The 15,567-nt window shown below is 37.1% G+C and overlaps 1 protein-coding gene across 3 annotated transcripts in view; it reads left to right on the forward strand.

Moving 5' to 3' along the window:
* prdm16 (PR domain containing 16) overlaps positions 1–15,567 on the forward strand; it is a gene marked incomplete at its 5' end in the record, with an annotated part of 226,185 nt that overhangs the window by 69,052 nt on the left and 141,566 nt on the right. For all 3 annotated transcript variants that reach the window (XM_084087636.1, XM_084087635.1, XM_084087637.1), the window contains one exon: positions 2,424–2,773. In XM_084087636.1, coding sequence (XP_083943762.1) covers positions 2,424–2,773 — 350 coding nt within the window. The remainder of the gene's footprint in view (positions 1–2,423; positions 2,774–15,567) is intronic.

Consider the following 15,567-nt stretch of genomic DNA (forward strand, 5'->3'; position numbering starts at 1 on the left):
TAATGTGTTTTATGGTATGTGTGGTGATTGTTTATATGGCAAAAACAGCATAAATGAAATCCGTTCATCCTATAAAGTGACTCAAAATGCTCAAATCATATAGATTACTTTTACAACTTTCTGGAGTGTCAAAATTTTGGGTGGACGGACTTTAAATGGAAGGATAGAAATCTGTCAAGTTTCATTAAAAATATCTTCATTTATGTTTAAAAGATGATCAGTCTTATGGGTTGGTAATGACAGGTGATCAGAACCTCTAAACAAATGAGTTGTGTATAAAGAAATTACATGAAACGTTGATTTGAAATCATACCGTAGTATATACAGTAGTTACATTATTTTATTATGCAAGTGATACTCAGAACACGAAACTAGCACAGCCGTGTAGAGAATCAACGGTTCAAAATCAAATATTACAGAGCACAGAGTAATAATGCAATTTATTAATGTTGTATTAAAGGGCAAACTTTCCAAAGTTCCCAGGGATTTTATGGCGAACATTTCTTCCTCCCTACCTTTTAACTGTCCGGGTGAAACCGCTGTCGTTTGACTTAAAGCCAATTTAGCAGTAACTGCAATTTATACTTATTCATGACTTTGCTGTTGCTTATAAGTAAACAGCGTTTGAATGTGAGAGAAAGCAGTTTGGAGTCATAAACGTGTTCTTGGCAGTGCTGGCAGGGGGGCTGCGTCTGGTTGATTGGAAGCACTCCTGGTGTAATTGCGGCCTAGTTAGCCCTGATTGCTGGTCCTGTGTTTGGATAGCAAACTACAGTGGTGCTGCTACAAATTACAGCGAGCCCATCCATGTGTACTTGCATAGATGTTGTCATCATGGATACAGATCGAAAGTGTCTTGTGTACTGCCTCAGACCTCAGCTAAGAAATTTTAGAACACAGATGCAGGTGAGATGTGTCAGGTTCTGGTCTGGAGAACAGATTGCATTTGAGTCAGTTGTTTTGCTGTAATCTCTCCCAGATTGAAAGCTCCAGCTCCAATGGTCTTAGCATGGTATATTCAAGGGCTTTCACGTCATTTGTACTTTGTGATGCATGCGTGTAGAACTAATGCAGAGAAACAGAACCTATTTTTAGCAATCAGAGTTGTACCTTTTGCTAGCATGAAGGATGAGTACCATAATTATGCTGTCAGGCAAAGAGTGACAATACACATAGATGGCTGGCAGTGGCGTCAGGCCACAGGGTCATTTGCTGCCATTATTTGTAAAATGATCAGACAGGAAATGGCGGGGACTATGAAATAAATGGGATCGACCCTGCGCCAGACTCTCTAAGTTACAGAAGATTTCGTTTTTTTGGGTTAGGCGGAGCGTCTTATTCACAGATCAGTGCACATCACTGTATAACCAGCAATAGAACATACAAGTTTGGTTTGAATCGTTCATGCTTGTTTCAGTGGCTTGGTGATGCTGGTGGTCTCTTGTTGGTTGGTGTGGCGAAGTGGTTAAGAACATGGACTTGTGATAGAAAGGTTGATGGTTTATTCTCCCCATAGAATGATGCTTATTTACCTCATGCATATTTGAGTGTTGAGTGTATGCTAGTACTTTTCTAAGTGATCAGTCTGTTTTGCCTTTTAGAAGATTATATTTAAAGGAAGGAACCAACCCATTTAAAGACATAAACATCATAAAGACTTGAGGGTTGACTCACAACAACTTCGCAACTCCCTGGCAGCCAGCCAGAACTTCCTAGTATTATGTCAGTGAGTTTTGTTTAGACTAAAGGCCCATTCATCAGGGAAGATAACTATAAAGTTTTAATATTCATTGTAATTCTATAGGAATAAAGTCCATACAACAGTTGTAACGGTAACAACACAGAAGTACTATATTAATATAAAAAAATAAATAATAATGAACGATAAAAACATTGGCAGCCAATCAGAATCCACCAACTTTAAAGAATTCACCCATTCATCCATTATTTTCCATCAGGTTGTTTCAACCCTGTATGATGTGTTTTTTTCTGTGGAACACAAATAGGATTTTTAATCATCATTTAGTGTCTGTCAAGCTCTTCAAAGTAAGAAACACCACAAAATTAAGTAAGAGCAACCAATGATGAGCATTTGATTTGATTTGAAAGCTATAGTACAAGATTTTCTGATTTTTAGTGTAATTTTTGGTCCTTTTTGGAGCCCCAAACACATGGTCAGAATTGACTGTCATTACATAGAAAAGAGCTGCATGAACATGCTTCAAAAGTTCTCTTTTTGTGTTCAATAACAAGTTTGGAGTGACATGAGTAATAATGACTGAATAGTAATTTTTGGGTGAACTATCCCTTTCAAAATCAGCAAATTAAATACAACGGTAATCTGAAGAAATGAAGCTGAAGAACATTTGATGTGCTTTGCATCTCTTTATTCTGCTAACGTATATCTCTGTATTGTCTTTCAGATGACAGTGAGGCAGTAGACAGCATGTACGACACAGAGCCCAATCTTGTGACCGGCGAGAGTGCGGAAGAGGAGACAGAAGACAGCATCATGTCCCCCATTGCGGTGGGGCCCACGTCCCCTCAGCCCTGCAATGAGGACTTCACTCCTAAAGAGGGCTCACCCTATGAGGTGCCCGTCTACATTCCCGATGATATTCCCATCCCTGCTGACTTGGAGCTCCGCGAGTCGTCTGTTCCAGGGGCTGGCCTTGGAATCTGGGCTAAAGTCAAAATTCGGATGGGAGAACGCTTCGGACCATACAACGGACTGCAGAGCGCCACGGTAAAAGAGACCACTTATGGATGGGAGGTATGTGGAGATGATATGGCATGCACTTAACATATTGCTTTTTATTAGCATTATCAGAAAGTTAGTTGAAATGCTATTGGGTTCGATTTGAATTTGAAAGAACACAATTAAGGCCCTGTACCAAATGGCTCACTTGAAGTCTCGTAGGCTTCTTTCAAGCATGTCCATACTCGTTTGGCTGACTTCAAAGTGTTCTAGGACCCAAGAACATCAAGTCCAAGCAAGACTCGTAGGAGTCCTGCAAGGGTCAAGGGTGCCATTTGAGACAGAACCTCAGTTTAGACTATAGGGGCTTTCGCACCGGGTAGTTCTAGGAACTAGCCACCAGGGTGGTTCCCCCAAGAACGTTTTCTGGTTGCATTCGCACCGCCAGTAGAAACTCTGAAGTGACGTAAACCACGCTTGTTGTTGTGAATTTTATTTTGATGGCACGGCGGACCTTTATTTTGACTGCGATGAGAACGCCAGCCAGAGCCTGAGCACATAGTGCTCACATTCTCCGTGTTCATTAGTTTACGATCTGTCTATCACTTTATTAGATAGAACTGTTATACATTGAAAGTAGACAGTAATGAAAAGGTATTAGCGTATGCCGTGTGGTTGATGTCCAGTGTTGCTAGCTGAGCAGAAATACATAATCATGTTTGGCTTGGTCCCCTCAAAGTTGCGTTAGATTTTCTCCTCAGCAAAAAGTTTGAGAGGTCCATCTATCACTGTTTTCCGTGTTCGTAGAGTTAGTTTGTGGAGTAAATACAGTAGGCTATAATCTGTGTGTTTACATAAAAATGGTGGTGTTTTGCGTTCGTTCAGCCAATCAGCATATAACGTCACGGATAGTTTCTATAATGCTGGTTTAGACCCTGCTCTGAAGTAGGAGCTAAATTGGTTCCTCCAGAAGGAGTTCCTAGAACTAAAATCATTCCTAGTTCCTGTGGTGCGAACACACCAAAATCCGGGTACATCTGCCATAGTTCTAGGAACTATGAAAAGGTTCCTCCGGTGTGAAGGCCCCTTTATGAAGATGAACAGGGCCTCCAATGATTCAAGGCCCAATTTGACTGGTGTATGTGGTAAGTCAACCCTGCAGTGACTAGCTCACAGCCTGTGGGAAAGACATGAGCACATTATGGGGTAAAGATGTTCATTCCATGTCTCTGGGGTTTTTTCGCCTCCCCTTTTCTTTTCCATCCATCCATCCCTGAATTTCATTTAATGGTGATTTTCAAAACCCTGATTACTGAAGATATCAGCTTTTCTCTTCTGCCTACATCTATTAGAATACACTCATTTGGTCACGCCACATGATATGGGTTATGGGAGATGCGTGGCATTTGCGTGGAGCCATATTGAACTATTAATTTTCATTTCAACATGACATCGGAGGATATTGGAATTGCTCATTAGGGCACATGCTGATTCCCCCACATGACCGATCAGATGTGAGCTGCTCTCTCTCTCTTTTTCTCTTCTCTCACTCACTGTGTACTTTGCTCCACTGATATATACCATTACACTATTTAGAATTACATATGAGCAGGACTGTACCAGTTGTCCTAGGCCCTGTGATGGAGGGTGGTCCCACTAAGGTCCTCCATATTATAACCTACTCATTGGGTCTGAGTAAGAATTTATTTCTGAAACATTTTGACTTTTTATGCTTTCAGCTAACATTAGGAGTGTAGTATTCTCTGTTCCATTTAACACATTTTATCATTTTTAAATGCTTTTTGAAGAATTCTGAAGATTTTTCCTAAAATCAATGCAGAGATAAATGTGCATGCACACTATGAATATATTCTATTATTTCACTCATTTCACACTATTATTTCACTCAGCTGACCTACAGTACTGCATTTGTAGAAAAAAAAGGTGCAGTATACAACCAGAGCACAGCATGAAATAGTGTATCCCATCGCTCAATACACTTGATTTAGATTTTAATATAGATTTTATTTAAAATAAATGAAATAGAACTTACCATTCATTAAAGAATCAAGTCCACAACTGTTTTCAAACATAAGCATCAAATTAGCATATTAGAATGATTTTTGAAGGGTCATGTGACACTGAAGACTGGAGTAATGATGTTGAAAATTCAGCTTTGCCATCACAGGAATAAAATACGTTTTAAAAAATATGTTCAAATAGAAAACTTAAATTGTCATAATATTTAACAATATTACATTTTTTTTTTTTTTTTTTTTTTTTTTTTTATCAAATAAATGCAGCCTTGGTGAACATAAGAGACTTCTTTTAAAAACATTAAAAATCTTACCGATCCTAAACATTTGAACGGCAGTGTATCTATATATTAATTGTCAGTATGCAGAAAACTAGCGTTCCAAAAATGGCCATTGAAACATGCAATAATCAGCCCAGAGTCATCAGCTAAACACCATGCTTTCATTTTTTTTTTTCTCAAGGAATTCATAATTTTGCTTTCGACATGCCTAGTTTAATTCCCCAGAAAAGGCATTCTAACGGTCTTGCTGCTTTGGGTTGGATTCTCCACGACCGATGCTCATCAGAATCCGACCCCCAAGAGAAAGCTTCTCTCTCTTTCTGTCTCTGTCCGCCTGACACAACTCTCAAATTTCAGCCCTAATTTACACGCTCAAGTACTTTGGCATTATGTTTTATAAAGAGTACACTCAAGGCCCTGGCTGACAGCGTAACGATTGACAAGGAGCACATCTATGGGTATTTGCTCATGCGCACACACACACATACACACACTTTGCTAAAGACCGGAGAGACATCTGTTGGACCATCTGTGACAAACCATCTATAAAAATGATGCTTGTTAGCAGCTGCCGGAAAGCGGATGACAGTGTGTTATCTTAATTTTAGGATTTTTTGTTTAATTGCATTATTTCTTTCTTAATCTTGTGAATTTTAATAGCCATTTCCCAAATCCCACCTTAATAGGCAGATAACTATAAGTAAAAAAATATATATATATATATATATATATATATATATATACTGTTTACATAGTGACTGTGGCGGTTTCAAAACATTGCTTTGTTTGTTTGAGCATCCTCACACAGCAACAACCAATGGTGTGATATTGGGGCGTGGCTGTCTGTTTGGCCGGCCAATGACAGACGGGGGGAGTGTTTTGGAAATATTGCAATTCTTTTGTTTCTGCTAGTGGTGCAGAAACCACACTCTTCACCTTTAAAGGGTTGTCGTGTGGCAATCATTCCACTCACGACTGTTACCGCTATACTTTGTCTTACGTTTAGGGCATTAAATGTTTTACTCAGAAGAAAAATGAAAACAATCATTCAGAAACCTCAAGCTCATAAAACATCTGGTTTAAAAGGTGGAAAACTAAAAGGAAACATCTAAGCCACATCCTGTCTGCCCCATTCGCCATGGTTGGAGGGTTCTTGCTCTTGTTAGAGATAGTCATAACAGTCGGACACAGATAGCCATCGCGCTTTCCCTGAGGAGCTGGACTCGGATTCGTCATCGCTCCACCCCGACCCTTAGACAAATAGACAGAAGTGAGGGAGCAGAGCAGAGCAGCTAAGAGCAAAGAGTCAGAGGTGTTAATAGAGCGGGATTACAGACCGGCCATAGTGGGCCAAACACAGACACATATCCACCGAGTGTTTGAATCACGGATCGAAGAGCTCACATGGTTTCTCATGACTGCAAAACATGTATATGCTGGATAACCAATGTCCGTCTGTGGTACAATCACTTTTTCATATTTTAGGCTGCAAACAAAACATTCAATGCCTTATTCATAGCTTTATTTTTGAGCTGTCTTGCTGCACTGTCTATGTCCACATGGAAAAGAACCTTATCCACCTTATTCCTGCACCCCATGACGCTTTGCGCGAATTATGGGTGTAACTTCCGTTAAGCTGTAAACAATCAGTGAAACGCTCGCTTTATGAACGCAATAAGTTAAAAGGTGTCACAACGAGATGATATTAATCTATTCACCCTTCAACCATCGAACATTAAAAGGAAATTTAAAAGTGTAAAAGCATTAACAAGGCATTTCAACAGATCAAATAACCCCAAAAGCGCGAGTCTTTGGTTTGATATCACTGTAGTTATATATATATATCTGTATTATGTAACTTATGTTGCCTTAATCAAAAATGTTCATTAACTTCAGCATTACGTGAAACTATTTCAAAGTGATTTCTGTAAATTGCATTTACCTGTGAAAACAAACCTGGAAAGAGACGAGGAGAATAACGAGAGATTCTTCGTGCATTCCAGTGAATTATTAATGGAATATATCGTAAATTAAATTCGGGAGAACAGACCACAAATGTGCAGGATATGTTGTCCTTTATTTTACAGCGGATTGCAAAGGGAAAAAATAAAATGATCACGAGGAAAAGAAAGCAGCGACTGAAAAGAGCTCTTGCCATAGATATTCTTGTTATAACGTCACGTTAAAATACCAAGTATAACGTTATTCTCATGATGTCTGAAAATAAATCATGAAGGAAAATTGACAGCTCATCCAGTCAAACTGACAGATCAGCTTTGTTTGTAGGGCAACTTTATGATTTGAAATGATTCGTTTCAGCCTTCCTTTTTGAATGGAACCGGAAGTGCCACCCATAATTCAAAACGCAGTAAGGTCGTCAGGAATAAGGTGGATAAGTGACAGATTTTAAAGACTCTGCATATTCAGCAAGCTCCTCATTGTTAGAATTTAGCATTAGCATTATGCTAAGTTTAGTTTACATGTTGCTAAGCCAACCCTCCTCTAAAATGTATTGATATTACAGTAGCTTATTTGATCTGTTTTGGGGTTTGGGTATTTGTCAAGACCCATTGTGAAAAAGAGTACTTGTTACTTTAAAATAATTCATATTAAAATGCTCACTGAATGTAATGTTTTCAGACACTTAATTGCAATTAAATGAAAATGTATTACATTTTACATTTATATGGTATACAACTAGCTGAACTTTAGAGTGGTTTATTGACCCACTATAACTTTTATGGCAAACCAAAATATACTTTCATGTCATTTCTATTGAAACTTGTAATGTATTTAACTATATTTGTAAGTACACATTTGTAATGATGAAGTTACAATTCAAAATGACATTTAAAAATATATCAACTTTACATGTAATTTAGAATAACACAGACAGTACAAATTATACTTTACATGTGCTTTATGTTAGTCACATCAAAATATTTACTTCTTTTACAGCATGGCAAAAGATTATTAAAACAGAATGATTTAAAATGCACTTTGAAGTAAAACTTTTGGTAAGCCTTTATGTATAATGCATTATAAAGGTATTCATAATGTATGTTATAATGCATTATATCTTTTCAGAAATAATTGTAACCAAAGTTAAAATGCATTCTAATATTTGCAGATTTCTTATTATTTTCATTACATTTCATTTCATTACTTCATTACAGTACTTTTATAATGCATTAAGACTTTAAGTGCTTATTTGACATTATTAAAAGTGTACTTAAGTGTATTAAGTACCATAGTCTAAAAAGTGTACTCTTTTTAAGTAGCCTTTTATTTCATAAATAATATGTTATCTGCAAGTACAGTTGTTTAAAAAAAAAAAAAAAAATTAAGAATTGATAAATCTTTTTTTGTTGTTGTTGTCAAACAGCTAAACCAGAAAAACTAGTGTATTTTATTTCAATACGGGTCAAGTACAGAACACTTCTCTCTCCCGGTCTGGCATTTTGTAGGGATGTTTGTCATCTGAGCTCATGGCAAAGCATTCTGGAATTGTTATTTAATATTTCGTGTAATTTGATTGTTTTCAGCTTTGAATGAGAGTGCAGTACATATTCAGATTCCCCATATGGTCTGCTTACATGCAGTATACTATCCCGCCTACCTCCAACAGTACATGAATCTGCCTTGAAATGCTGTCTGGATAAGCAGCTCAGCAGGATTGGGAAGCGAACGGATGTCTGTGAGCGTTCGCTCGCTGCTGCAGGTGTGGGTTAATGAGAAGAGACTGCAGGTAGAACAGAAAGTGCTCTTCTGTCTGTCCCCCAGGCTGTCCTGTCTCGACTGAAGAGGTGTTAACTCAGATTCATTTCAGCGAGACGGACAGCTCAATCTCCGAGATGCTTAGCCTCAGGGCTTCACTCCCAGAGACACTCTCTCTCTACCCACAAAGCACTGCTCAGGAACAAGAGACAGAGCCCGTCTATTTAAAAGCCATTATGATTCTCTTTATCACAACATATTATAACAGCGACCCCGGACACAGACGCTTTCAATCAGATCTGTTTGTGAGCGGGACTCTGGGGTCCCGGAGAGGAAGGTTTATTGCCAGTGGCTCTGTCGGTTTAAGGGGGTCGATGGTGTGATGGCACTGGCTGGGGTATTGACGGAAGTGCCGAACACACTATAGAACGTGAGGTGGGACGCTGGCAATCCAACGTGAGATGCTGTCAGATTAGTTCCATAGGGGACTGCTGTCACCGTGTGTGTGTGTGTGTGTGTCAGTCCGTCTACTACCAGACATGACTAGAGGGGACAGTGTGAGCATAGGCCGTGTGTGTGCTTCTCAATTAACATCTTCCTTTACTGACATATATAGGGAATGTCAACAAGAGCAAGATAAAACAACAACTATAAAGCATAGTAGTGAACTCACAGTGAGTTTTCTTATGATGAATTTGTTAAAGTTACATCATCTAACTTTTGACCCTCTAGCGGTTAAAAAAACAAAACCACATGCATTTTGCGAAAGAACAGTGTTTTTCTTTGTGCTTCGGCTCTGCGTGACTGTGTCCCTTGACCCTTCTCAATATAGTGCTTTACAATGAGCTACAAATGGCAATTTATCTGTTACGTAAAATACCTTTCTCACCTGTTGAGTAATGAAAACGCCATCTCCATATCGCTTTCACAACATTTCAAATCCCTCACTTCTTGCCATCTCCGAAAAGCCAAGCCGATGTTGATTCTTGTTTTATTACGAGCGCTGTCGCGTTCTCCTTTTGCCAGCAGACTCTCCTCTGTTCAGCGTGTTTTTCAGCGTGAGATTTAGCTGCTTCATGTCAACCTTTCTTATTGTGGTAACTAACCTCTGTCATTCCCACACCATACACGTGTCAAAGCAGCTGGAGCAACTTTTCTCTATTTACAGATATGATGGTGTGTATGCAATTTCCCGCAAAAACCATCCAGACAGGTCTTAAATATAAACACTTATACTAGGCTTATCATAGTGAATCAAGGTAAGACAAAAACTCGTTTTGGAAGAAGGATTGATTATGTATGACTCATTATTTCAATTCAAAAGTCACAGTCTATCTTTAATCAAAATTAATTTAACTGAATTTTAAAGGGGTAGTCAACCCAAAAAATTAAAATTCTGACATTTATTTACCCTTATTTTCAAACCTTGCTTTTTTTTTTTTTTTTTTTTGTGGAACCAGTATTATATTCGTGTTATTTATATATTTTTATATATTATTGTGTATTTAGATATTACAGTATTTATTAATTTTTAACTAGCTTTTATTTTTAAATTTTCAGTTAAAATTTAAAATTTAAGTTTAAGTTATGTGCTTTTGGTCATTTTTAAATTTCTATTTTGCTAGACATTGAGCCACACCGTAGATTTTTCTGTTTAGCCTTTTATTTTCTGTTTTACTCAAATTGTAAGTATTTATTTTATTTAAGCTTTATTTCAGTTAAAAAAAATATTTTCAGTAGTTTTAGTTAATACTGTGAAAAATGCAGTTTAAGATTATTTGATGTCTGTGAAATAAAACGAAATTTGTTCTCATTGCGCAAAAATGTCTTGGTGCACCATATTTGAATGTTCACATGAATACCGGATAATTCACACATTTTGCAGGACTCTCCAGGGAAAAGATACTTCATTTTGGTAGTCATCATTTTTTAAAAACTATTATTAATGTGCTTTAACTTCCTGAAACAGTCTTGTATCTCACTCTGGTGCAGCACACGTCAACTGATGTTTACATGTAAATAAAATGAGCAGCCTCAGTGAGTATTTTTAGCAGTAAATGAATAGTTTATGTGGGTGGTGACACGGATAGAACTTTATTTCAACAGCAAACCTATAAGGAGACTCTTTATTCCACCAAGAAACAAAAGAATCCCTCATGTATGAGGGAATCAGAGAAGGAGAAAGCTTGCTATGGCATCTCTTCAAAAGCCAGATAAATGATGTGTACACACGCCGTGCCCTGGCAGTGTCAGCGGGTGTGGTAGATCTGATGTTAAACCCAGTTTGACCTCGGTGATGTTGTTTAGTGTCATTTATCGAAAGGTTTTCTGGACCCATCCCTTATGTTCTAATTTACACTGTCAGACATTTAAGTATGTTATGAAAACGGAAGGACAGACATGCATTTTTTTTTCTGTCAACATGTAACAGGAACTGCTTCTAAGAATCATTGGATTCTGTAATGCTTGAGCGAAGCTGAACAATCCAGTTATAATCTGTGGTAAGATACACATGACAAACCTTTGAGACTACAGTGAATATATGTGCATCACTGGAGAATTCCGTCATCTTTGTGTTTAAAAAAAAAAAAAAATTATGAATAGTCATTTTCATAGTAACCAACAATGAAATACTAGCCTTACTTTGGCTAATGTTTTAGCTAGCATTTCTTATATTTTAAATACAAAAATATTTATATAAACACAGGGTAGAAGGGTAAAACAATCAAATCTGTACGCAAGACATATAGTATCAAAAATAAACGGAAAAAAAGAGTTTCCAAGACCGATTCGGCTGAAAAGTGTTTTTGTCCTCTCTGTATGTAATGAATAACCTCTCATTGATTTTGCCAGTCCATCTCAACAGTGAATTTACAGTTCTTCACCATTTACTTCCGATTCTGTTTCATAGAGATCTTTAAGGCTCGATATCGATGCCACCCGGCCTCTATTTCTCCACCTCTTCGAAAACTTCAAAGACGTTGACCTAGGGATGACTTTGTTGCAACGCAAACTCCCTATTTGCCTTTATGACACAAGGTACTTTTCCATATCAGCATTATTCATCCTACTGAAAAAAAGCTCTACCTCGCCATTTTCTCATATTTGCCGTGCTGTTGACTTAGCGATACCTGGTGCTGGAAGTGTTCGCTTTGCGCCTTTGGTCTACGTGACAGATGTTTGATTCTCCATGGTTGTTCCTCATATTTTTGCCCGAATTTTTTTGTTTCCTAATCCGCCTCTGACAGGCAGCTTTCATGCCCCTGGTTGACTTTGTTTGTCCTTACGCTAACATCCCTCTTGACTTGAGCGCCACGCCTCGGCGCTATCTGTCCTGACCCTGCCTTTCACCTTTCTGTTTGCCAGCTTTTGTGTGGAATTGCTTAGCCACTAAGCATTTGTGGAGATACTCCATCGGCACAGTTGCAACTTGTCTGCTCGGTTTGTTGAACATCTTGTGAAGAATGTACAGAGAGGTTGCCTTAAAGGTGAACAATGCTAATGGTTTTTGGAAAGAAAGACTGAGAATGATTGACAATTGGACGAGAGATTTAAAGAGATGCAGCATTTGGAAATGTCCTCTGTGATTTAGAACTGATGTCAGTCATTTTACAGTCTTAAAATCAAGGAAGTCAGTAATACCTGAAGAAAGCTTTATATTAACATTTCCAGTCATCTCAAGGCAGGGTTCTCTTTAAAATCTGCCAATTTTGCTAATGGGGAAACAATACTTTAAAAAAAAAAGGATATCACCTGAGATAAATGCAATCTAACAGCCAAAGGAAAATAATTAATATATATATATTTTTTAAATTTTATATAAAATAAAGTCAATTTCACCCTTTTCACAGACCTCCAAAACAGCACCACTATAATAATAATAATACTAATAAAAATAAGTAAATTAAATATATTAATATATTATAATAATATAATATAATAATATTAAATATTTTGGATTTATTTAATTTACTTAATATTAGTTATGAAAAAGTAATTAATTTTACCATATGATTGATTACTATAATTTTGATGTGAATAATGTTTTTTTTTTTCATACAATAAAAATATTTGGGGTTTAAAACTAGACCCACTGTATGGACAATAAAACACTTTTCTAAAAATCTGCTTTTGTGTTCACAGAAGAAAATTAGGAATACAGATTCAGAAATGTAAATGATGTGAGGTTTTTTATTTTTGGAAAACTATCCCTTTAAAGCTTCCATACATATTTCAGGTAATTAAATTTGCAGACAGTTGCATAAAACAGATAGATAGATAGATGGATGGATGGATGGATGGATGGATGGACGGACGGACGGACGGACAGACAGATAGATAGATAGATGTGTCAAAATTATTTGTTGAAAAAACACATCTTAATACCACAGGCTCATTATTGTGCAAATATTCTCCCTTTCCGATCCACATGGCATTAATCAATATTTCTCCTGTGGACTTTGAGATCTCTGTTGACCAGCATATTAGTTTTGCATCGTTGAGAGCCAACCTTTGTTTATGCACAAAGAAAAGGCGCAAGTCAAAAACACTGTAAAACCTTCCACTCACATTGATTTTATGGAGGTTTTAAACATGCCATTAGCCAATTTAATCCAATTTTCCCAGTTTTCAGAGCACTTGAGTAGGACAGATTACACCTAATATTAAACATATGGTCCATGTTGCTGTGTCTACACCAAAGGAGCATTTTAGGAGCTTTGAAAGATGCCCGCCTTTCTTAAGTCTTAGCGCAACATTGTCAATTATTCCCAGGAACACAGTAATTGATAGCGGGGGAAGAGGGCAGCAAATTAAATGTCAGGATTTATTAGTGCATTGATGCCTTATCATTTGTTCATAACCAATTACCCCATCTGTTAATTAATCTTGCACTTTAATGAAAATTGTTCATACAGCCGGGCGATAACAAGGTCTTTAATTCGGTTTTCTCATCTTTTGCTATTCTCCAACCTGCATAGCATTATTAGAGGTTTTTGCTAAGGCAAGCATCTCTATTAGTATTAGTAACTGTACGTGTTATTTACATTGATTTGTGATACGTGCAAGTTTCCAGGTGGTTCGCCCAGCGACATTAATCAAACATTCCCTTAACCTCTGTTTCCATCTGAGTATGAGCAGGTTACTGGAGGCCTGTGAGTTGTGTGTGCAGTGAAAACCCATCATTCATGTGTGTGTTGATGAATAGGCCCATCATGGTCTCTTGTGCCCCGAGGCCACTGCAGACACTGCCTCCTCTCTCCACTACACTGAATCATGACGTTTGTCTGGGATGTTTATGTTGCTAATTACAGTGATATTTTCACATTGAAAGTGTGTATTTGTTTCTTCACGGTGATATTTGTCTCTTCTCGCTGAAGTTAATCAAATTCACATTCGAGTCAGTGTTTTCAACGACTTTGTGTTTTCTTTACAGAAGCTAAGATCAATGGCTCCTACAGTCCGTTAGGTTGTACTACATAACTGATGTGTGGTTTTGACACTGGAGTCATTGTCGGGAAACGGTGACTTTTGTACATCAAAATTTCAGGAAAGTTTTTATTTCATTTGAAACAGTTACTGCTGAAGCTCACCGTATTTCTAAAAACACCCTAAATTGCTACATTATTTAAACTCTGTCACAGTTAGCTTGAAATTCATGTATTTATCATTTGAATAGGCATTTTCATGTGCATTGAAGTAAATTCATTAAAAAAAAATGGTAATGATCTATATGCTATTTCTCTTTCAAAACATGTTTTGTTGAATGACAGTTCAAAAATGGCTAAAATAAGCTTAAAATTACTTTTTTAATAGACCATTTAGCCGTCTTACATTCAAAATGTTTTGGGGTTGAGTGTATTTTTTAAGTGTTAGTCTCTTGAGGACTAATACAGCTATTTCTTAAAAGTCACCCACTGCTTTTATATTACATAGCATATTATACATAAATATAAGCCTACATGGCTTACAAGGCTAATAACTATGGAGGCCCTAAAGGGACCTTTGTAAAAATACAGATGTATTTGGCGTTGTTAGGGCAGTACTGCTCAAATCAAAGCTATATATCCGTTTATCCGTTTTATATCCGTTGTGTCCGAGAAACCACGCCACAAAATAGGCTGATGGAGCAATACGGCTGTGTGCATTGTCCTATTTGCCAATTTCAGGGGTCCATTAAAAAAGACTGGTACAATAAAAAGTGCTCAAAATTTGTCTTTCGCTAGGGCTGCACATCATATTTCAAGGCCTTATGTCCGCTTTAACACATCTTCTGTGGCGGCTAAGAAACCGTGCCTTATGTTGTTTCAAACCTGTATGAATTTCTTTCTTCTACTGAACACAAAAGAAGATATTTTGAAGAATTTCAGTAACCAAACAGTTGGACCCCACTGACTTCCATAGTATTTGTTTCCTACTATGGAAGTCAATGGGGTCCATCAACTGTCTGGATACCGACATTCTTCAAAATATATTCCTTTGTGTTCAGTAGAAGAAAGAAATTCATTCAGGTTTGAAAAAACTTGAGGGTGAGTAAATGATGACAGAATTTTCATTTTTAAGTTAACTATTCCTTTAATGGTTCATAAAAAAAAAAAAAAAAAAAGTACAGTAAAAAGTGCTCAAAATTTGGATTTTGTTAGGGCAGTGTATTTATATTGTCCTATATAAAACTTTAACGGACAATTAAAAAAAATATGGTTTAGTAAAATGTGCTAAAAATTCATTTATAAAAAGATCAATAATCCCTTTATTAAACTACTTTGTCAGATTTAACGCATCCTTACAGGTGTCGGAGAAATGCTGACTTTCTTCATTCAATTCTAACAGCGCTTAT

Source organism: Abramis brama, assembly GCF_963993115.1.
Source record: "Abramis brama genome assembly, chromosome: 16".
NCBI classification, from domain to species: Eukaryota; Metazoa; Chordata; class Actinopteri; order Cypriniformes; family Leuciscidae; genus Abramis; species Abramis brama.